Source organism: Lepidochelys kempii, chromosome 7, assembly GCF_965140265.1.
Source record: "Lepidochelys kempii isolate rLepKem1 chromosome 7, rLepKem1.hap2, whole genome shotgun sequence".
Classification (NCBI taxonomy): Eukaryota; Metazoa; Chordata; order Testudines; family Cheloniidae; genus Lepidochelys; species Lepidochelys kempii.
In genome coordinates this window covers 105,141,268-105,164,584 of record NC_133262.1, presented here as the reverse complement: position 1 = coordinate 105,164,584, position 23,317 = coordinate 105,141,268, and the positions used below count along the sequence as shown (strand labels likewise).

Genomic DNA, 23,317 nt, shown 5'->3' with positions numbered 1-23,317 from the left:
CACCTGGGCTTAAAAGTGTTTTTCAGATACTTGCTCCCCAGGAAACTGCAAGTTATGCAGGCCACAAAGGTGATTTGCTTAAAAACAGGTATCCACTTGATCATCACCTCTTAGCAGTCTTCAGTCTATCTATGAAGAAGCAGTGTCAGGGATGGTATAGATAATACTTAGTCCTGCCTTGAGTGCAGGGGACTGGACTAGATGACCTCTCGAGGTCCCTTCCAGGTCTATGATTGGTTGGTACCATAAGAGGACGCTGGTGCACTGACCTTCTGGTAAGAGAATAAATGCAGTAACTACTTCTGGCCACTAGAGGGTTCATAGGTTTTACAGAACTGAAAATGATGGCTCAGGAACCAAGGAGTTTTAGGATTCTCCCTGGGGTCATGGCCAGGGTAGTGTTGCAAGGGATTATTAAGGTTTGGACCCTGGGGGGAAAAAGGTCCACAAAACAAAAATAATTTCATCTGGGAATGATTAAGAACAATTAAACAAAGTCTAATTTTTAAAACTGCTTTATTTAGACAAACACACCTATAGATAGATAGGACTTACCAGCTACCTTTTTGGTTGAAAAGCCAATGTGCAGTTTAAGCATCATGACACAGAAGAGATACGTTCTTGAACAACATGTTGTAATAATTTGTGCAAACTGCATGAGACAGATTTTTGTGAACCAATTACTTCCTGGCAGTTCAGGGATGGATAAGCCCCCAGCTAAAATTCTTTTTCATTATGGTGCTTGTAATGATGAAGATGAAATGTGATTTTCCTCTCTAACAAATCCTTTAAAAAATCAGATTCCTCTGTTATGGAAAAGAGTGCACTGCATACTGGAAGCTCTGCACTTTAACTATTTTCTACCACAACCACCCCTTTTAAAAATAATAATGTAATGCTTTTCGCTGATGTATGTTTTCTACCTCATTTGGTATTAATGCTGTGTTATTAAAAGAATAATTACAGAAAAAAGCTCTTTTGATCTAAGGCCTGATCCAAAACCCACCGAAGTCAGTAGAAATGAAAGGTAGAGAGGTAGCAGGTATATCACCAATAACTGGATACTTCCTCATGTGTCAGCCAGGTTTCCCACACCCTGCCTGACAATTACAGAACTAAAGTTTCAAGTAGCAGCAAGCAGTATTACTTTCCTATTCCCACTAACAAACTCTCTTCATTAATTTCTTGGGATGCCAGACTCCTAGCTTTCAATTTTTGAGCCCAATGCAGCACCCTTGAAGTCGATAGGAGTTTTAACATGATTTTTAAGGTTACAGCAATTGCCCCTTTATAAGGTTGTATTACCCACCTGAAACAGGTAACTGATCTCCAGAGATAAAAGCAGAGCTTAGGGGCATCTTTTGTTCTTATCCGCATCATTCATATAAAAGCAACAGTAACTAGTCTCAGAGTTTCTGAGTTTTCAGGTTAGGAGGGATGCCCTGCCAAACCAAATGACAAAGAGAAATGTTTTAAAAGGAAACTTCAGGAGAGAAACTTGGGAGAATTAGTGTTAGGTACAGTAAATGTAGAGAGGGTTATCTTTTCCATCTCCTAGGCCTATGATTACATCTCAAATATGCCAATAAAATCCAGTGGTTACTTTTTTTTTCCCCCGACGAAAACATGCTTCGGTAAAGACTCAAAAAAATCAGCTTCTTACACTTTAAATTACCATGCAACCATCAGAAATGTACACTTGAACTCTGCAGCCTAATGAGGAAAAACGTATAAAATGATATACATTTATATGTATGTATAAATATTTGGACCACATAATGTCTGAATGTTCCACTTGTTTGGTTTGTCACAGTCGTTTATCTATGTATATCAGGACCTTTACTTTTGTTCATCCAAAGATATAGCGCAGCAGGATTGTGAAATATAATCTAAGAAATCAATCATTACATGCCACAAACTACACTTGAACTCAAATATGCCTTTACAGAAGCGCGGCTGCTCTGCTCATAGATATCCATCAATTTAAAGGGATTAACTGGAGGAGCCCGACCCTGGCTCCCACGGAAACTCCCATTCGTCGCGATGGGGCCAAGATCCGGCGTAAACTATGCCGGGGAAGGATGCCTTAAAATACCAAACACGTGGGAAGATGTCAAACCTGAGCGTAGTGCAATGCACGTTTTATTAAAGTTCTCCAGTTTCCAAACTCCATGTTGCATCCGAGCAGTCTCAGCCAGGTCCTCGGTTCTGACCGGACTGCACGCTCCGGTCGGTCACAGAGACAGCAAACACAGGACCGCTGCTGTCTGAACTGGAAGCCTCCACCACCACCACCAGAGCGCGTGTGCCCTGCAAGTCACCCTGCGCCCCTCTGCCATTCCCTCCAGCCGTGGGAGAGGGGGAGACGGGGCGGGAGGGGCGCTCCCTGCAGATGGCAAAGGCGCTGTCTGTTTCTCCCGCGGTCCTGTGGCCGGTGTTCACGTGGGCAGGGCGGCGGGGGCCGCCTAAGGGGCTGCGATCCCCCCGGGAGGGGAGTGCGGGGGTTGTGAACGCACTTGGCGGAGGGGCAGCGAGACACACCCACGGGCGGAGCCCCCGCGGGCTGCCCCCAGGGTGGGAAAGGCTGGAACTGGTCGGGCGGGCTCTTTAGAGGTGCGGGGTGTAGAAGGGGGCCAGGTAGGCCGGGCCGAGGAAGGGCGCCGCGGCCAGGGGCAGGGGAGCAGCCGCCGGGAAGAGGACATTGGCGGAGGGGTAGGAGGGGAAAGTCTGGAAGGCCAGGGCGCTAGGGCCCGGCGGGCTGGGGCTGCCGCCGCCTGCTCCGCACTGGGGCACCGCGGCGCTGGCTGCCGGCTGCCCCGCCCCGTCCGCCCCGGGGTTCTGCTTCTTCCACTTGGTCCGTCTGTTCTGGAACCAGATTTTGACCTGGGTCTCGGTCAGGCTGAGCGACAGGGCCAGGTTGAGGCGCTCGCACACCGACAGGTAGCGGGTGGCCCTGAACTTGTTCTCCAGGGCCACCAGCTGCTCGTACGTAAAGGCCGTCCGGGCCCGCCGGGGCTTGGCGCAGCTCGGCGCGGCGCGGCGCCGCTTGGAGGCTGGCGGGGAGCCGGGGTCGTCTCTCTCCTCCGGATCGGGCGAGCCGGGGAAGTCGTGCAAGGGCGGGGGGGCTGCTGCGGGCTGGCTCCGGTCAGGTCCCGGGGCCGGCTCCTCCCCCTCGCACGCGGAGCCCTCCAGGGTGGACGCGGCCTCGCTCTCTCCCTTGGAGTTGGCATCTAAGGGAGAGAAGGGGGCTGATCAGAGTGACAGAACGAGCCCTTCCCCTGCCACATCCCTGCGCCTGCCGCTGATCCAACCTGACCTGCGCCAGCGCTCGCCTCCCGCCAGCTGCTCTCCGCACGCATCTGTGTCACCGGGGACACGCGCGGCTGGGGCAGGCGCCTGCTGCCGGCTGATGTCAATTCCTCATTTGTTTATTAAACTCAGCTTGCAAAAGACACTTCCCCCCTTTCCCCCCGTCCCCCAGACTGAGCAATTGAAGCGGGCTCTTCTTTCCGGTCCCCCTTTAAAACGGGAGCCAATTTGAGGTTGTTTCCTCCCTCCTAAAACATTTTTTTTTAAATCAGAGTTTATTTTTAAAAATGATCATTTGCCCTTTAAGAAAAACCTGGCCGTCTGATATGTGAAACCCTTTATGTGCTGCAAGCTGTGCGAAACTCGTTTGTGTGCGGCGGTATGGATCTCTAGCCAATTAAATAAGTTATTAAAGCCCCCTTTAAAGAGACTAAAATCCCCTCCCCCTTTCCATCTGCTCTTCCCAGCCGTGCTAATAGAGTTTCAGATTTGTGAGGGGCGGATCGATAGATGTCATCTATTAAAGGTAAGTTTTAATCGAACAATATTAGGATCAGGCAGGGGGAAAGAGGTTTGAAGTTGGTACCTGCAAGCTGCGGGAAGGAGATATGCAGGAGTCAGTAATAGGATATCGATCAATGGGGAGCTAAGGCATCCTCTTGTGGGGACGATTTGAACAATTATCCAGCCTGGCTGTCCCAGTGCCAATCAGGGCCAGCCAACGAGCTGGAGTCGAAAACAACTTTTGGTTTCCCATCAGACCTGGGGGCGCTGCAGTATAAGCGGTGACCCGAGGAGGGTCACGGCTCAAGGAAATCTGCACCTAATGACCCTCCTCCCAAAGCAGTTTTCCACGGCAGCTTCTTAAAGGTGACATGTCCCCACACCAGGAGCGGCTAACCGCTGCCTGCCCGCCCTTCCTTGGGAAACATTCTGCGGAAGGGGTTAATAAATATCTCCGTGTCCATCGCTGACACAGGCTGCATGAGCCAATTTTGACTTACGCTCATCAGCAATGTGTTGCTTGTTCTGTGGGAGTCCTGGCTCTACTCCCACTCTAATTCACGTGCTCAGATAGTTCAGCATCAAAACGAGCCAGTCCACTAGCTTGTTTTTTAAAATATATCACCAGGTTTTAAACCAACTACAGCCCCGTTCTGCTGCCTGTTTCACGACATCTTCTGCAGACCCGCTAAATAAATCGCAAACACACTAAAGCATAATCCTCGGTGCTTTTAGCCCCGTTTGTTTTAGCCTGCGCACACAATTTATGGAACTGGCCCCTTTCGGCTGATAGACGGGACAAGGTTCCTTGTTAATTTGTTTGAAAATAACCATGCGGATTGAATGCATTCCTACCATATGCCTCTAGTGTGTCCCTGCTGCTCCTTTGATTCGCGGGATCCTTTTCTACTTCAACTCCGCCAAAACTTTTCTCTGGCTCTCCTGAATGCGAGATGCTGCCCCTGCTCTGCGCAGCCGGATTGCTTTTCCTGGTAAATTTCTGGGGATCCAGGATGTCTAAGATGGAGAAGGAGATTTTATGATGGATGGGGGCCACCTTGGCCCCACTGTCCTGACATTCCAGCATTCCCCCCTCAAAGATCCCGAAAGAGTTGTGGTGCCCCCAGACAAATGCACAGGCAATTGGCCAGCTGCTCGCAGGGAGGAGAGACGTGGTGCCAAAGATGCCTTCGGTCGATGCGTGGCTTTCAGTCCTGCTCGCTGCAGGTTCGATCCCCCGGGGACGCTGTGTCCGTAGGAGGAAGGGTCCTGAGGTGTGCAAGCTTGCGCTTTGCAGATGTCCTTCTGGAGGGAAGCGGCTCCTCTGCTTCGGTCTAGGAGGAGGATGCAGGCTTGGAAAGGGAAAGGGTTGGAAGTGGGGGTGGGGGCCGAGGAGGGGGCTGCTCCGCCGTTGGCACTTTCTCCGCTTTCCCACCAGCCTGGCTGCCCCAGCCACGTGGAGAGAGCAGCGCGGGCTGCCTTCAGAGGGGTCTTTGAAAGCTGCACTAGTATCGTTAAAGCAAGAGCCGCCGGCTGGAACTCACACACGCAGCTTGTGTGTGTGTGTGTGTGTGTGTGTGTGTGGTGTGAGCGAGACGTGTCTCCCAGAGTAACGTGTCATGGGGGTGGGGGGTTAACCCCTGCAGGGGGTGGGTTAAAATCCCAGAAGAGCACAGATGTTTGATTTGGGGGAATCCATAGCTCCACGTACCAACGAATTACAGAGTCTAGTTTTAACCTAGGACATCGCTGTACCAACATGCACAACGTGTGCCCTTTCCTTAGAGGCCACCAGGTAACAGCAACACGTTGTAACAACCTGTATACAAAGTGTACCGCTGCCACAAGTTCTCGGGTGCAGAAAACCCCATTGCTTCGATTTAAGAAAATCTCCTCTCCAGATCCAGGTCAGACCTGGATTCGCCGTATGGTTGGGGAAAGGGCATAGGAATTGCAATGCTTTCAACCCTCCAATGGACCGTTGCGGGCCCGCCACCCCCTTTGCCGGCCAAAATCGCCCCGACCCGACACACTCATTTGTAGCAGGAAAGGTTCTAATAGCGAGGTTGTCCTACGGGAGTTTCGTTGCACACTGACTTAAAAACCCACTGAAATAGGTTGATTCCAAAAATGTATTTTAATTTTTAATGGTGCACGGACGGAGACAACAGGCAGAGTTAAAAGAGAACTCAGGATCGTCAAAGAGTGCAAGGAATTCAAATGACTTCTAAGCAATCAGTTCACTGGGTAAAATCTCTTTGCGGTTGGGGAACATATCACACCCCTTGTAGGCCGAACAGACTGCAGCCTGGGATATGACATGACATCTTTTAAAGGCAAATTAGGAGGTTTTTCAAGGACCATCCACCCGGAAATAGCACTGGGAGGCTAATGATCTCCTTTCCCCACCCCTCCTGCAACCTTCTCACTGCCAACCCTCCTCGATTTTGTTATGGAGCAATAGGTTAGCAATTAATATTGTCTTAGTTGGTATGAAATAGGAAGAGGAGGAGAAACCACCACATTATAGGTCTAGGCCTCCTATACCCAGCTGGCGTTGTAAATGAGCTTTTAAAGCAGCAATGTCCTTTTAGCATTTCTCATTCAAACCTCCACTTCTCCACCCCCTTGCCTGCTGCAGTATTCATCCAAGCTCTAAAACACCTACCAACCTCCCCGCTAAAATCCTCTATAATGCAAACCGTCTACTAGTTGGGATTTTACCTTCAGCATTCAGCGAAGGAGGGACTGAACCTGTTTTACTGCCTCAAGAGAAAGTTAAGTAAGTCAAATATGAAAACAGGCTAAAGTAAGAGTGATCTAAGTAGCATCTTTTAAAATTCTTGAATTTTAATAATTAAACATGGGCTTAGGTTATTACTATTTAAATATATATCATCTTTATACATCATGGTCAAATTTTCTTGCGCAACTGCATGCATATGACTTCTGTTATTCCAGCATTATTATGTTATTACCTAGCACAGAGTACAGTATAAACCACCTTTAGATCTAAGGGCTTGATCCTGCATTCCTTGTGTATCCAAAGTTCCCAGTGAAGTCAATGGGAGTTTACAAAGTATGCAGGATTGAGTCTTATGTTTTAAAAAGGTCCAGAAAAATATTAAGCCCTTATATGGCATTTTATGTCATCTAAATGTGGTTCAAAGATTAAGAATGAGATCTTGCACTCACTGAATTCCTTGAGGGTTGTGGCATTGACATCAGTGGCAAAACTATGGGCCTGATCCAAAACCTACTGAAATAAAAGAGAGTCTTGCTGTTGGCCCCAGTGGGTTTTGGATCAGCCCCTATATCACCACACTGCATGAAGGGCAGGATTGGGTCTGAGCTAATTAATCCTCACAGCACTCCTGTGGAGTATATATGATTCCCCTTTTATAGATGAGGAAGCTGAGGGACAAGTGACGTGAGTGAGTTACGCAAGCTCACACACCAAGTCAGTGGCAGAAATAAATATTAATATACTATTGAAAAAGAGGTTATAATCTCTCTCTCTCTTTTTCTCTCTCGGCAGATTAAGGTGGTGGCTTGATTCTTCGCCACCACAGGACAGGAATAACTCTCAATGGAAATGACTCCTATTCTACAGGAGAATAAAATCCTCTATTTATATACAAAACAGGTAGAGGGCTGACAAAAGCAGGGCATGCTTCTTTACACCACTCAGCCAGTGTGCCATCCCCCTGACCATGACTGGGGGCGGGGGGGGGGGGAGTCCCCATAACCAGTTCAAGCAATCACAGAGCTGTAAATTTTTAAACTTCACACTAACTAAACTGTGTGTACTGTATCTATAAGGTGGATTTTCTTCTCACTCTCGCATTTGCATTTGACCTGACAAATCAGGATGAACATTGGAAAAAGGAATATTATTTCTGGATGAAGGATTTGGGGATGGCAATATTAATGTTGTCTGTATTTGGGAATCATCTTGTTAACATATAGTTTGCACCTTGGTATGCCATCGATTCTGCCACCCTTATTCGTGTTGAGTAGTATCTTACACTATCAATTGTCCCATTGAAATTAATTATTTTTAGGGTGCTCAGAGCTTCTGTATGGATAAAATTGTTGTTAAATCTAAAGAAATAAAATTAAATAAAATACAACAGTACTAAGGTAATGGAATTAAAAGTGGCAGAATCTGACCCTTATTTTCCATTTTGATATCACAGAACCTAAAATAATTGACTAGGAAGAAAGAGAGACAAAAAAATGATGAAGATGTGCAGGAATCAAATTACAGAATTATTATGATTAATTATTATCATCATTTATACTATGGCAGCACCCAAATGCCCCAATTAGTGTGGTGTTCTACTGTGCTGAGCACTATACAAACATAAAAAAGAGACAATCTTTGACCCGAAGGGCTTCCAGTCTAAAGGTACAAACAGACACAGGGCAGGGACAAATGAACCTAGTAAAGAATTGGCACGCTTTGTTAGATACTTAGATTGTATTTTTCTTTTAATTGGGATAGAGGTAGGGAGGAAGAAAGTAGGAAAAGGAAAGAAGGGGAAGAGTAATAGTCACATGGATATCGTTCTTAGTGTGATCAACTAAGGAAAATGGATACCAGACCTTTACATATTTCTTATCAATATTTCTGAAACGTGATTCTCTTTAAAACTTAACATGCTAGTCTAATAACTGTGGTATAAAGAATTACTTAGAAACAATTATGATGCCATCACAGATGCTGTGATATGGAAATATTCCTCTGGCCTGTGTATGCATTAACTTAACTTAAAGCACATGCATAGGTCTTTGCAGGATCAAGGCCTTATTTTGTAAGAGAAAATCCAAACCATCTGATATATGTAAGATTACAAAATATAGCCTTGTGGATATATTTTAATATTGTGGCTGCAAAACTGTAAAAGGTGAGTTGTAGTAATGGAATTCTTTAAGATATACATTTTTGAGCTAGCAGACATCTTCACATATTGTCAGTTTAACATACACATGTGCACACACACACATATTAGTCTTAACTGTTTGCTTGAAGTTGGTTCGTTTCTCAGCTTAGGCATTAAAATTCAGTCTGAGTGCTGTCTTTAAATTGCTTTGATGCTAGGTGGGTTTCAACCCTGACCTGTCCTGACGGCAAGTGATGGCTGTAACAAGCTCTGGATCAATATTCATAGCGGGTGTCCTGGACTGATAACACTATCCAAGACAATGTTCACTATCAGTGTGGACAGCTGAGATATTGCACCATTAGCGATGTTGTTTTAAATAACCTGATCCATTTCTGGGTCTATTTAATTAATTTCACTGTTTAGATATTATCTGTAAGGAGAAGCCAGAGGCTATTCCAGAAGCAGTGATGCAAATCAGCGGTGCCAAGGCTACCCTGCTTTTTTTTTCAAAACAAAGTGGACTATAATTCCAACCCAGTTCCTTATATATTATGTGAATTGTGGCAGGCTATTTATAGTGTTAAGAACAAAAACTATCTGCATTGTATTAAGGGGAAAACAATATTATCGGTAAGGCTGGAACACAACTGATCAAATCTTACCCATGATTATAAAATAGTGAGGATTAGTCTAATTCTTTATGTGACAGGCTAGTGTTTTTTCAATTGTTTCTATGAGGTAATGGGATGTACTGTATGTAAAGGCACAAACTTTGTAAGGTACAGCTTAGTCTGTATTTTGGCTGGGTCAAAAAGGTCTTGCCAGGCTTTCTGCTACTTTTTTGATCAACACAGCCTCAGTTAAAGTAAATATGCTCTCTATGGGCCCCATTTTATACTTACATCAAATCTCTACTACACTGCAAAAATTTGCATGGTAGTATGCCTGTGCTGCAAATGCTGAGCTTAAAAAGCAGTCAGTATAAAAAATGGGATCCGAGCTGGCAATCCATATTTACACCAAGTCGTTCTACTGAATTCAGTGCACAGTGCCTCTGAAAATCAAGCCCGTTGTGCCTAAATCAGGCAAAAACTGAGGCCCCCAAAATTGGAGGGCACTTTTGAAAACCGGGGCCCTAATGTGAAGGTGACCATGTTTTCAAAATGAAAACCCAAGACACTTTTGTGCCAACATTTTCAGGGTCATGAAATACTCCCACAAAAGACAAACAAAACTACACTTTTAAAAAATAAGTGTGTGCCATTGTTACTACTGGCAGTGTCTGACTCAATAGTGACGTATATTCCTTAGAATGGACGATTTTTTTCCAGTAACTTAGTGTCCCAATGAGTTTATCATGAAACGTTGAAGAAGTGTTGTTAACATTTGCTCTGAGCAAAAGAGCAGCTTTCATAGTGTCTACATACTTTGGAATTTTCTCTTTATTCAAACACTCTTTATCATGCTGACCACTCATTCATTCAACTGTTTGTCACTGATAACCACTGATGCAAATTCTATTCATTATAGCAATATGTCTATTTTATTCTGTTCTGTTCTATTCTGGTTCTTGTACTTTCCTCATCCCTGTAATATTGGAGCCCCTTCCAGTAATGCATTAAGCAACATAGCTAACATCTGTCACATGTGGTTTAATCTTTCTCTTATCAATTTAATGGGCTTTCTTGTATACAGTCTCATCCCAGAAGCCAAGGAGTGAATAGGTATGGAGACTGTGACTCAGCTGCCTTCTTTTCCCTGGAGGTGGTCCCTTCACTAGAGAATTGAGGAACAGAGGTAGGGTAATGTGGAGAAGTTTCCACTGCAGCTTGCATTGTGGGGAGAAGTAGAGGATATCAGTTTCCAAGGCTGGCACTCTGCAACCTTCCATGAAAATAAGAAAATCAAGATAATATTATAAAGAATTTTAAATTGTTTCTCTTCTTGCCCTGCTTTTTTGCAGCCTTTTTAAATTACAGGCAGAGCACATAGCAATGCCTGTAGGTAAGGCTGCACAAGCCTTTCCACTCTGATGAGTCATTTTCAGGTGCCTGTAACTTAGGCTGCTATTCTGAAGGTTTGATTTCAGCCCAGGAGTGATTTCTTTAAATGGAAGATTTGAATAAAAAGAGTTTCTGTTGAGATTCATGGCAGTTTTATCATTAATTTCATGAGGATGGGGATCAGGTTCTATGTCTGTGAGTGATCTGAAGTGTGACCATATAAGATATTCGCTTACTATGTGTTTGTTCAGTGCCTAGTACAAGCGGGCCCTCATCTTGGCTGGGGGCTGTAGATACTACTGTAAAATGACTTGTAAAGGGCTGGGTGAAGTGTGCTTGGTGGCGATGATGATTGCTAAGTGCAAGACCGTAGTATGATAGTAATTACTATTATTTATTATAAAAGACACAAATGAAGCAGATTGTGACCTGAAGTTGTGTGTAGAAGCTTACTTCAAGACAGCCACCGTGAGAATCTGTTTCTCCCCCTGCTCACTGTCATCACTAGCAGCGAATCAAAAATGCTGCCTGCCCATTAGTCCCCGTTCTACCTCCCTCTTGCCCCTCCACAACATATGCTAGGTGCCACACCTCCCACCATTCCACCCCCCCAATGTATGCTGGGTGTCACACCCCATTCCACCCCCCTCCCCAAGGTATGCTGCGTGTCACACCCCATTCCACCCTTCCTCCCCAATGTATGCTGTCAAGAATTATAACATTCATAAACCAGTCGGAGAACACGTCAATCTCTCTGGTCACGCGATTACAGACATGAAAGTTGCGATATTACAACAAAAAAACTTCAAATCCAGACTCCAGCCAGAGACTGTTGAATTGGAATTCATTTGCAAATTGGATACAATTAACTTAGGCTTGAATAGAGACTGGGAGTGGCTAAGTCATTATGCAAGGTAACTTATTTCCCCTTGTTTTTTCCTGCCTGGCCTCTCCTCAGATGTTCTTGTTAAACCCTGGATTTGTGCTGGAAATGGCCCACCTTGATTATCATACACATTGTAAGGAAAGTGGTCACTTTAGATAAGCTATTGCCAGCAGGAGAGTGGGCTGGGGAGAGGTATTTTTTCATGCTTTGTGTGTATAAAAAGATCTTCTACACTTTCCACAGTATGCATCTGATGAAGTGAGCTGTAGCTCACCGAAAGCTTTCGCTCAAATAAATTGGTTAGTCTCTAAAGTGCCACAAGTCCTCCTTTTCTTTTTGTGAATACAGACTAACACGGCTGTTACTCTGAAACCTGAATGTATGCTGGGTGGCACACCCCGGTGCACCGCCCCGTCGCCCCCTCCCCAATGTACGTTGGGTGCCAATCCCGTTCCACCTTCCCCCCCCATGTATGCCCGCACTTCGTCTTCTTCTGCTCAAATTAACACCAATGAAAAACTACGTTTCCCAGCGGCCCTGGCGGAAGGAAGGGCTCTGGACTCGGCGGAGTTCAGCTGACCCCACGGCCCGGCCGCACGCCCCAGGCCGGGCTGTGCGCGCTATGGCAGAGCGGGCAAAGCAGCTTGCGGGCATTAGGGGAGTGGTGCTAGATATCAGTGGGGTCTTGTATGACGGTGGAGGAGACGGAGGCGGGGTTCCCATCCCGGGATCTAGAGAAGCGGTGGAAAAGTAAGTGCCCGCAGAGCTAGGGCGTTACACAGCCCCGGCGGCCGGCCCTCTCCTCCGCCCCACCCGGCGGTGCCCTGACCCGCCCCGCCTCCCGGGCACGCTGCGGAGGGGGCGCCGCCCCCTCCCTCCTTGCAGCTGGGTGGGGCCGCCCCCTTCTCGGCCGGCGCCAGGTTCAGCCAGGGGCCACGGCGTCCCGCCGGGCTCCTTCCTCGCGGTGCTTCCAGCCGCTCCCAGGAGAAGGGTCCAAACTACCGCGGGTTGGGAACCTGCGGTCCTAGCCCTGTGGGCAGGGGAAGGGACGCAGAGCTGCAGGCCTGGGAGAGAGCCCAGCGGGGCACGCCTGGGGGCCATACGCCGTGCCCCGTTGCCTGCCCCCTCTCCTGGGTGCCACACACTATGCCACACTTCAACCCCCCCCCCCCACACACTGTACGCTGGGTGCCACACGCCCTTCCCCTTCCTCCCCCCATGTACGCTGGGTGCCACACTTCAACCCCCCCCCCCACTGTACGCTGGGTGCCACACGCCCTTCCCCTTCCTCCCCCCACGTACGCTGGGTGCCACACTTCAACCCCCCCCACACTGTACGCTGGGTGCCACACGCCCTTCCCCTTCCTCCCCCCATGTACGCTGGGTGCCACACTTCAACCCCCCCCACACTGTACGCTGGGTGCCACACGCCCTTCCCCTTCCTCCCCCCACGTACGCTGGGTGCCACACTTCAACCCCCCCCACACTGTACGCTGGGTGCCACACGCCCTTCCCCTTCCTCCCCCCACGTACGCTGGGTGCCACACTTCAACCCCCCCCACACTGTACGCTGGGTGCCACACGCCCTTCCCCTTCCTCCCCCCACGTACGCTGGGTGCCACACCCTGTTCCAACTCCCCCTCACACCTCTGCCATATATTCTGGGTGCCATACACCATTCCACATTGCCTGATGTGTATCCTGGGTACCACACATCACTTTACATTGCCCTCTGGATGCCATACACCATTTCACATTTCATCCTGCCACCCCACCCCAAATGTACCCTGGTTGCCAATCACCACTCCACAGTTTCACCTCTCCGGCTCCCGGGCCATGTATCCTGAGTACCAAACAGCATTTCACTTCTCCCTCATCTCATGTATACTGGGTGCAACACACTATTCCACATTTCACCTATCCCTGCTGCCGTGTACACTGGGTGGCACACGCTATTTTACATTGTTTCCCACTACCTCCCCTGGTATGCTGGGTGTTGTACACCATTCCCACATGCTCTCCCTTCCATCTGCTGTGCATCGTCAGCCCTATGCAATGCTCCCTGTATGCTCTCCCCCTCCTGCCATTCACTCTTGCATTGCCTCCTCCCCTCCAAACCAGGCATCTAGGACGCCATATATCCATACGTTCTGTCGTCCCCCACACCTGCTAATCACAATCAGATTGTGTGTTCACTCTGAATTTTTCCAAAGGGTCATCAACTGCAGTGGGGCTGGTGCTTCAAATGTTAGGACTTCAGCTAGTTGAGGACTGTGTTCTTCTGATTCAGAGCCATAACTTATAACCTATTCACTACCTTGTGCAGGCCTTTAAAGAATGAATTAGCACATACCTGCAATATCTTTTGAAAATCTTTGAATATCTTGTGAAATCTGTGCTAGATCTTCTAATTTTCTGTACTTATTTTCAAAATCTAGAGCTCTCATTAATGAGAGAACCTTTTTTTCTCATCAGTTCACACAGTGCACTGAACCACATTTTCCCAGCAACCACAAAGAATATCTGGGAGAATCTGTCTCCAAATAATTAACCTTCAGGGCATAAGACAACCTTTAAATATTGATCATTAGGAGGAAGCTTTCCCTGGAGGCAGGTTATTCCGTAACTGTTTTCTGTAGGGTTTCTTCTATCATCCCCTGAAGCAGACAGTACTGGTCACTGCTGGATTTGATGGATTATTGGTCTGATCCAGTAAGGCAATTCCTGTGTTCCTATAATGTCCCTTTGTGTAGTATTCTTCTATCCAAAACGTTTCACAAGTCTGCATGCATATATGCATACATATCCACTGAAATATAGAGGACGGCATCATGCTTGTACAACAATCAGGTGAAAGGAAACTTTCGCCAAGTTCAGTAGGTCAATCCCCATCTCTTATAAAAGATGCTAAAAGCACATTCATGTAATTGGTGGAGCAGAGGAAGACAGAACCATAGTTTATAACAGTGGTTCTCAAACTTTTGTACTGGTGAACCTTTTCACATAGCAAGCCTCTGGGTGTGACCCCTCCTTATAAATTAAAAAACACATTTTTATATATTTAACACCATTATAAATTCTAGAGGCAAAGTGGGGTTTGGGGTGGAGGCTGATGGCTTGTGACCCTCCCCCCCCATGTAATAACCTTGCAACCCCCTGAGGGGCAGACCCCTGTTTGAGAACCTCTGGTTTATAAGGTCTTATGTGAAAGTCATTCTTGTGCCTCCACATCTTCAATACAATAAATTGAGTGGTGCTAAATCTCTCTCTGGTGGAATTACTGAGTGAATCCTGCCACATTTGGGACCTGTAATTTCAGGGATCCTGATCTTCCAGAAGTGATGCTTAGATCTCCAAGCCATCCCCACCCAGTAAAATTGGTCTTTGGCCTCTGTTGAGTTTTATTCTAAGACTCTGATCCAAAACTCTTTCAAGTGAAAGGGAGTCCTTCCATTGATTTCACTGGGGTTTGGACTGGGCTTTTTTTAGTTTTGTAAACCCTGACACTGTGGCTAGATGGTTTGTCTGCAGAGGAGCAGCCCTCCCCTGACTGTTAGGCCGTATTATCTATATACTGAAAGTGTGGGTATGTTTTTAAAGCAAAACTTTAGCATTCTTTTTCTAAAAGAAGCAATTCAAACAGCTTTTCAGGAGGTTCCAGTGTACCTATTGCAACTAGTGCATTGTGCGTTGGTTTTCAGAGGCTCTGAGCATTGGCAGTTTACAACAGTGGCTCTCAACCTTTCCAGATTACTGTACCCCTTTCAGGAGTCTGATCTGTCTTGTGTACCCCCAAGTTTTACCTCTCTTAAAAACTATTTGCTTACAAAATCAGACAAAAATACAAAAGTGTCACAGCACACTATTACTGAAAAATTGCTGACTTTCTCATTGTTCCCATATAATTATAAAATAAATCAATTGGAATATAAATATTGTTCTTACATTTCAGTGTATAGTATGCAGAGCAGTATAAACAAGTTGTATGAAATATTCGTTTGTACTAACTAGGCTAGTGCTTTTTATGTAGCTTGCTGTAAAACTAGGCAAATATCTAGGTGAGTTGATGTATCCCCTGGAAGATGTCTCCATACCCCCAGGGGTACATAGCCTGGTTTAGAACCACTGGCCTATTGAATTGAGCACTAGACTGGAACTCAGGAGACCTGAATTCTATTCCCAGTTCTGCTACTAGAGTACTAGGTGACCTTGGCCAAGTCACTTCATTTTCCGGTGCCCCAATTTCCTCATCAGTAAAATGGAGATAATTTGCTTACCTCCTTTGTGAAGGCTTTGAAATCTATGGATGTAAAGTGCTACCAAAGAGCTAGATATTATTTATAATTACTGTTCTGTCATCAGGATGTATAGTGTCCAGGCATATACCCTTTTGCTTGATTATGCTACATGTTCCATGGTATTTAAAGAGTTACATTTTTTATTTGGCTCAAGTTAGTGGAATTATATCCAAAAATAAAGTAGGATCAGGGTAAAAAAATAGACTTTCCAGACCTCAAGTTTGTAGTCTTAAAAATTGAGTAAGATAGGAAAACAAACATGAAACTTTTGGTTTACCTTGACATTTTAAAAAATATTTGTTCAACCATGAGAGAATCTATTGAGTTTGAAGCTCTGCTTTCCTTGGGCTCCTAGCAAAAAATAGTAACCCAACCCCAGAGAAATACAGGCAGGTTAGATTCAGTTTCAGCTGATATTTACTTTAGTCACTATGTATATTACATCTAAAAATTGGAGGACAATGTAGCTGTGAACTCTAGTATGTTCAATCATTAATCAGTTGAAAAAAATTGCCTGCACTGGTAGGGTACTATCCCAAGTTGATGAACATAGCAGTCAAATTAGTTTATATTTTGCCCCAAAAAATTCAACCTGAGGCAGACACCAAGCATGGGAAATTTCAGCCCAAATGGTGAATAAGCAATTGAAAACAGCGTGTTATAGTAGTATTCTTCTATCCAAAACATTTCACAAGTCTGCATGCATATATGCATACATATCCACTGAAATATAGAGGACGGCATCATGCTTGTACAGCAATCAGGTGAAAGGAAACTTTCGCCAAGTTCAGTAGGTCAATCCCCATCTCTTATAAAAGGTGCTAAAAGCACGTTCATGTAATTGGTGGAGCAGGGGAAGACAGAACCATAGTTTATAACATAGGCTATTTTTAATAATAGAATTCACGACCTCTGTTATAAAACATGCAAATCAATACAAAAATTGTCAAAGTTACTGTACCTTCCCTTAATACATACCTATTGTTTAATTAGTGTTTGGGTGTTAGGGCAGCTTAAGGCAAACCCAGCAGTGACATGCAAGGAGTTTCTTTTTAATTGAATTTAAGGCTTGTGTAAGATGCCAGGCTGGGAGCCCAAAGACTAAAGTTGTCCATTTATACATGGAACAGGTATGTCTGAGCAGCATCAGTGCTAGTTTCCTCACACTGCCCTGCCAGTGTGTCTCAACTGTGTCCTGAAGGGACCATCACTTGAGTGGTGAGGGGGTAGATCTATCTCCACTCCTAGGCAGTCATTGACCCTTGGTTGAGACAGCTGGCAACGGTGCAAATTATGGTGGTGGTTTTGTGTTATAGATATTGGGTCAATGGAGATCGCCAGGTCATCTTACATCAGGTCACTGGAGGGTCATCAACAAAGCAGTGGCAGGCACCATAACCCATGACGAGCCCCTGCAAGGAAATTTGCCGTTAAAGCTGTCACCCTACACAATTGATTCAGCACCAGGAGCTCTGGTTAGGATGCAGTTTGAACCCCTCTCCACCTGTGGGTTCATCTGCATTAGTAGTGGGATTCACACCTAAGGAAAGCAAGCCACTGTATTGAATGAGCACATCTCCTGGGTGCCTTGTCCCTGCATCCTCCTTTGCCAGCACCAATTGCTTCCTGGGCCATACACTTCAGAAGAGCAGTGGTTAGTATGAGCGGCTTTTGCTGCCCCCAAGTCAAACTTTCTTCCCTAGCTGGGGGAAGAGGGCATATTTTAGTTCTGTTGGTTGAAACGAATGAAGCCCTTCACCTTGAGGGGATCTGTCAACGTAAGTCACATGCATTACAACCACAGATACAGCAAAGTGAGTTCACGACAGGAGAAGATTTATTTTTCATCTGATGTGCTCATTTATGTTTGACCATGAGGACCTAATTCTTGTGCTGAATTATCAATTGGGATTGTAAAGGAGTGAAAATCACTGCTAAAGTGACTCCTAATGTTATTTTAGGGCTTGATCCATTGATTTCAATGGGCTTTGTATGTTTTTAAAAGTAGTATCAAAACCTGTTCCTCATCTTAGACCAGAAGGGTTCTAATCGAACCTTTCTGATATGCGTTCTATTTCTTTATGCTTGTGCAGAAAGTCAGACTTTCTCAGAGTGTCAGCCACTGCTGTGCTAATTGGTCTGATATTCCTACCATTAGACTCAAACAATTATTATTAATATTGTGTAAGTTTTGACAGTGTGCACAGTGACAGTGGCACTGGTATAAGACACAAAACTAAAGTAATTTTCTTCTCTGAGGCATATGCATTCCAGGGCCCCTGCAAGTACTTATGTACGTGCTTTGCTTCAAGCATGGGAATGGTGCTGTTGAGGACAAGTAACTGGGGGAAAATATTGAGTGCAATCAGAGAGGTTATTTTAAGCTCTGTATTTGGCACTGGTGCAACTGTTGCTGGAATACCATGGTGAGTTCTTGTGCCCCCAGTTAAAGAAGAATGTTAAATTGGAGATGGTTCAGAGAAGAGCCACAAGAATGATTAAAGGATTAGAAAACATGCTGTCAAGGTTCCTTCCCCACTCTGAACTCTAGGTACAGATGTGGGGAGCTGCATGAAAACCTCCTAAGCTTACTTTTACCCGCTTAGGTTAAAACTTCCCCAAGGTACAAACTATTTTACCTGTTGCCCTTGGACTTTCGCTGCCACCACCAAACGTCTAACTAGGTTTATTATTGGGAAAGAGTCATTTGGAAACATCTTTCCCCCCCCAAAATCCTCACCAAAACCTTGCACCCCCCTTCCTGGGGAAGGTTTGATAAAAATCCTCACCAATTTGCATAGGTGACCACAGACCCAAACCCTTGGATCTTAAGAACAATGAAAAAAGCATTCAGTTTCTTACAAAAATAATTTTAATAGAAGTAAAAAAAAAAATCACCTCTGTAAAATCAGGATGGTAAATACCTTACAGGGTAATTAGATTCAAAACATAGAGAATCCCTCTAGGCAAAACCTTAAGTTACAAAAAGACACACAGACAGGAATATCCATTCCATTCAGCACAGCTTATTACCTCAGCCATTTAAAGAAATCATAATCTAACGCATATCTAGCTAGATTACTTACTAAGTTCTAAGACTCCATTCCTGTTCTGTCCCCGGCAAAAGCATCACACAGACAGACCCAGACCCTTTGTTTCTCCCCCCCTCCAGCTTTTAAAGTATCTTGTCTCCTCATTGGTCATTTTGGTCAGATGCCAGCGAGGTTATCCTAGCTTCTTACCCCTTTACAGGTGAAAGGGTTTTTCCTCTGGCCAGGAGGGATTTTAAAGGTGTTTACCTTTCCCTTTATATTTATGACACATGCCTTATAGTGATAGACTCAAAAAGATCAATCTGTGTAGCTTAACAAAGTGAAGGTTAATGAATGACAGTAAGTATCTGCCTGAGGAACAAATATTTAATAATGGACTCTTCAGTTTAGAAGAGAAAGGTACAACACAATCCAGGGGCTGGAAGTTGAATCCAGACAAATTGAGGCTGGAAATAAGGTGTAAATTTTTACCACTGAGAGTGATTAACCATTGGAAGAGCTTACCAAGGGTCATGGTGGATTTTCCATCACTGACCTTTTTAAAGTCAGATTAGATATTTCTCTAAAAGATATGTTCTAGGAAATATTTTGGAGACGTTCTATGGCCTGTGTTATACAGGAGGTCAGCTGGGATGGTAGCAATACTCCCTCTGCCCTTGGAATCTGTAAAGCATGGATATTGGCCACTGCTGGACTTGCTAGATAAGAACCTAGGCATTTCAGGACCTCTTATTGAGAAATTCTCTTCTGTAGTTTCCTGAATAAAGACTGGATTAATAAGGAGTTTTAAAAATCAGACTGGTTCTATTTTCCTTGTTGCTTGTAATATCTTTATATAAAGAGGAAGGATGGTTTTGTGGTTAGCGAAACTAGTGTGAGACTCAGGAGATCTGAGTTCAATTCCTTGCTCTGCCACAGACTTCCTGTGTGACCATGGCTAAATCATTTAATCCTCTGTGCCTCACTTTCCCCATCAGTGAAACAGGAACAATAGGCCTTCCTTTGTCTATTTAGACTGCAAGCTGTTTGGGACATGGACTGTCTCTTACTATGTGTTTGTACAGTGCCTAGCACTGGGGCCCTGACCTGGGCTGGTGCTTCTAGGTGCTACCACAATAAACATAAACAATAACAATCATATAATTACTGCAGGAAAACAGGTCATTTCTTATAAAACTGGGAAATATTTGAGAATATCTCCACCAAAATCCCCCCTATGTCATTGGAGATTTGGTTTTGTTTCTTTTAGGTTTTTCAACTTAATTTTTTATTAGGTTACATACTGTTATTAAACAGTTTTGTTGCTGCGTTTACTGAAACCTCCTGTATGTAAGCAACATAGACTGTAATTTAACTTACAGTAATGTCAGAAATATGTTGGCTGAAATAGCAGTAAAACTCTGGCCTTGGGCACAATGCAAGATGTTAAGAGTTTTCTCTTGATATGCTGGAAATCCCTAAGCCCTTGTTCCTCATTAGAGATCACTACATTTCAGCAGTTAATTTGGTCTGTATGCTTATTTGACCTGGGGGAGGCTGTGTAGAGTCTTCAAAGCGGGTTTTGAGATCCTAACTAACTATAGACCCCTGGATGCTGTCTTCAAATAGGCAAACTCCTTTGGGTTGGAGTTGAAGTGTAACAAAACTGGAAGACAATGTATGACATTCACCCGTGGTGTAAGGACGGCAGAAGGCCTCTGGCACAGCAGAGCTGCTGCTGCAACTGGGGCTGGGTGTGCAGAGGAATTTGTGCCCCCGTGTTTTGTATGTCAGCTTTGGCATCAGCTGGGGAAAGTGGTATGATGCATGGATCTGTGATTCCATGGATCCAGTGGCTATGACCTCTAGGGTAAGAAGTTCAAGGCTGAGGGGAGACCCCACACCCTGCTCATGAACTGCAGAGTGGCTTCTGTATAGTTCCAGATACAAAGCCTGTTTGTTCAGATATGTGTGTGGGGAACGGAGGGTGAATTTCACCCTGTATACGCTGGGTCATTCAGTCTCCTACCATGAGCATAATTTATAAAGCTTCTGGCTTTCTATCTAAACTGGTCGATGGGCTCCATAATGCCTTTAACACACAGCACAGCACTGCACTCACAATGGTCATAGGAGCTCCTCTCCATAGAGCTGTAGGGCTCATTGTGCCTCAAGCAGGCATGAGGCCTTTCTGAGCTCCAGATGTGTGGTTGCTGGCACTCAGGCTGCTTTGTTCTATGGTACAGTGCTTTGGGACATTGCTTTGCCCTCTTTGGAGAGCTAGTACAACTATGGTTGTTAACCTCACTCAGGAGGTATGCCCCTGGCTTCTGAGATTCTTGCACTTTTATTCCCGTTCCCACTTGTGCACAGAGTCCAATAAGCACCCACGGAAATGAAAGAATGAGCTCACCAGAATGTGCAGCTGCTGAACGCCTCCTCCCCGCCCCAATGAGCATTGCAATTTCTCACTGGCGTTCAGAGTAATACTTAGCACATATGCATCTGCACAGCACCTATGAATCCTCACAATTGTGACATCATTATTATATTGATCTTGATCTTTGTGCCTGTCTTGCTAGATCTTCATTGTTGATTCTGTATAGCTCCTTGGCAGTTTTATACTAAGGAGCAGCACAGAAGTGACAGCCATAGTCATGGAAATCTGGTGCAGCAGGAATACGTGCCAAAAAGTGCCAAAGAAAAACATTATTCATGGCATTCAATATAATTGCTTAAGAATGATCACTTTGCTCAGTGAAGTCCAGGAGCCTTATTTATCTCCTTATTAGACAAGAAATTATTCTAGCTCACATAATTTAAAACCTTTATTGACTCATTATCTCATTACCAACTGATCATTAATATTGTGTTTGGATGATAGCATAGGTCAGTATGTAGTTGTATGCAAATGTGTTGACACTAAAAGCTGCTATTTTTTAAGAAATTGCTTTTTAATCAAGATTTCTAAAAAGTCATACATTCAGATGCAAATAAATAGAAACCCTGTAAATAATTCAGATTCATACAATAATTGTTTGGTGTGATGCATGCCTAAATAAATCTCTTAGTAAATATGCATTTTATTCTCTATATGATTCGTAAATATATTTTTGACACATAGATACTGCTGAAAGGATGTCTCTGCTCTCATATAATGCAAGTGCTGACCTTCTCTTCAAATGCCTTGCTGTACCATCTTCCGCACACAGTCACAGCACTGAAATCTCATGTAACAGTATACAGTACACAAGGACAAAACACAAAAGCAACATTTTCCTTTGCAGTAGATCTGAGATAGAGGAAGCGATTTTTCCTTCCACTAAAGCTATATTCCTAGTTAGGAATATTACAGCAAGGGTATCCATTCCTTCTTAGTATTTTTTAACTCTAATGCATCTCTTTTACAGTTTGTGGTATTGGAATATTTTAGGATTTCTCTGGAAGGAAATTGCCAAATCAGAGTCTGAAAATAAAACCCAAAGTAAATGCTTATTCTGCAGGATAGGCTAAGTTCTGCTCTTGGTTATGCTGGTGTAGATCTGAAGTAACTCCAACAACTTTGCTGGATTACTCCACATTTACACTGGTGTAACCATGAGCATTGATACCCCCTTTTGCCCAAAATACTTCAACTGACAAAAACAACAAAAAACCAACTCACAAACAGCAACCCTGAAACCAATCAACATTACAAAAAATAAATTAAATTAATAAAAACCTAAAAAATTAAAAACAAAAATTCAACCCCAAACAGATGTTTTACCCTGAAAAAGAAGAAAGTGCCAGAAACTCCATGAAGACCATTACTACTGGTTTTTCGTGAAAGGCACTCAGATACAACAGTGATAGGTGGCAGTATAAAATCCTGAGACAGGTAGAATAGGGGAATTTGGCCTGTTATCTGTGTTGCAGAAAAGCTTATTTAGAGACTTTAAAATCAAGTTGAATTGTGATTGTTTATTTTGTTAGGTTTCAGAGGAACAGCCGTGTTAGTCTGTATTCGCAAAAAGAAAAGGAGTACTTGTGGCACCTTAGAGACTAACCAATTTATTTGAGCATGAGCTTTACAATTTATTTGTTAGTCATTCATGCGACGCGGCATACATTTGTTGTGGGGAAAAAATTCCTTATAGTAGGGCTGACTACAACATAGGAAATGTCTCCTCTATATGTAATAGAAATAACTTGCGTAGACCAGAATATCACATTTGTAATGAATCCGAAAATACATCAGTGATTTAAATGACTCCTTCAGAACTAACCTTAACAGCTCCTTTATTCTGTGCTATTATGGTCCTGATAGATTGACACTGCATGAAAATGAGGTTCACTTTGCATGTTACAAACAGTAAGGAGTTGGTCTGTTCCAAGACAGAAGGTGGTTAAACATCCA

The 23,317-nt window shown here is 44.5% G+C and overlaps 2 protein-coding genes across 4 annotated transcripts in view; one reads left to right on the top strand and one right to left on the bottom strand.

The window, feature by feature from the left end:
• Window positions 1-537: 537 nt before the first annotated feature.
• Window positions 538-4,900, bottom strand: NKX1-2 (NK1 homeobox 2). The gene is made up of 2 exons (XM_073354960.1): window positions 4,669-4,900; window positions 538-3,230 (listed from the first exon to the last, which is right to left on the bottom strand). The coding sequence occupies exons 1-2, from the start codon at window positions 4,898-4,900 to the stop codon at window positions 2,608-2,610; spliced, it is 855 nt and encodes a 284-aa protein (XP_073211061.1). The 3' UTR covers window positions 538-2,607.
• A 7,236-nt stretch (window positions 4,901-12,136) lies between these two features.
• LHPP (phospholysine phosphohistidine inorganic pyrophosphate phosphatase) overlaps window positions 12,137-23,317 on the top strand; it is a 165,323-nt gene continuing 154,142 nt past the window's right edge. For all 3 annotated transcript variants that reach the window (XM_073354120.1, XM_073354119.1, XM_073354121.1), the window contains exon 1: window positions 12,137-12,341. In XM_073354120.1, coding sequence (XP_073210221.1) covers window positions 12,214-12,341 — 128 coding nt within the window. In that variant the 5' untranslated portion in view covers window positions 12,137-12,213. The remainder of the gene's footprint in view (window positions 12,342-23,317) is intronic.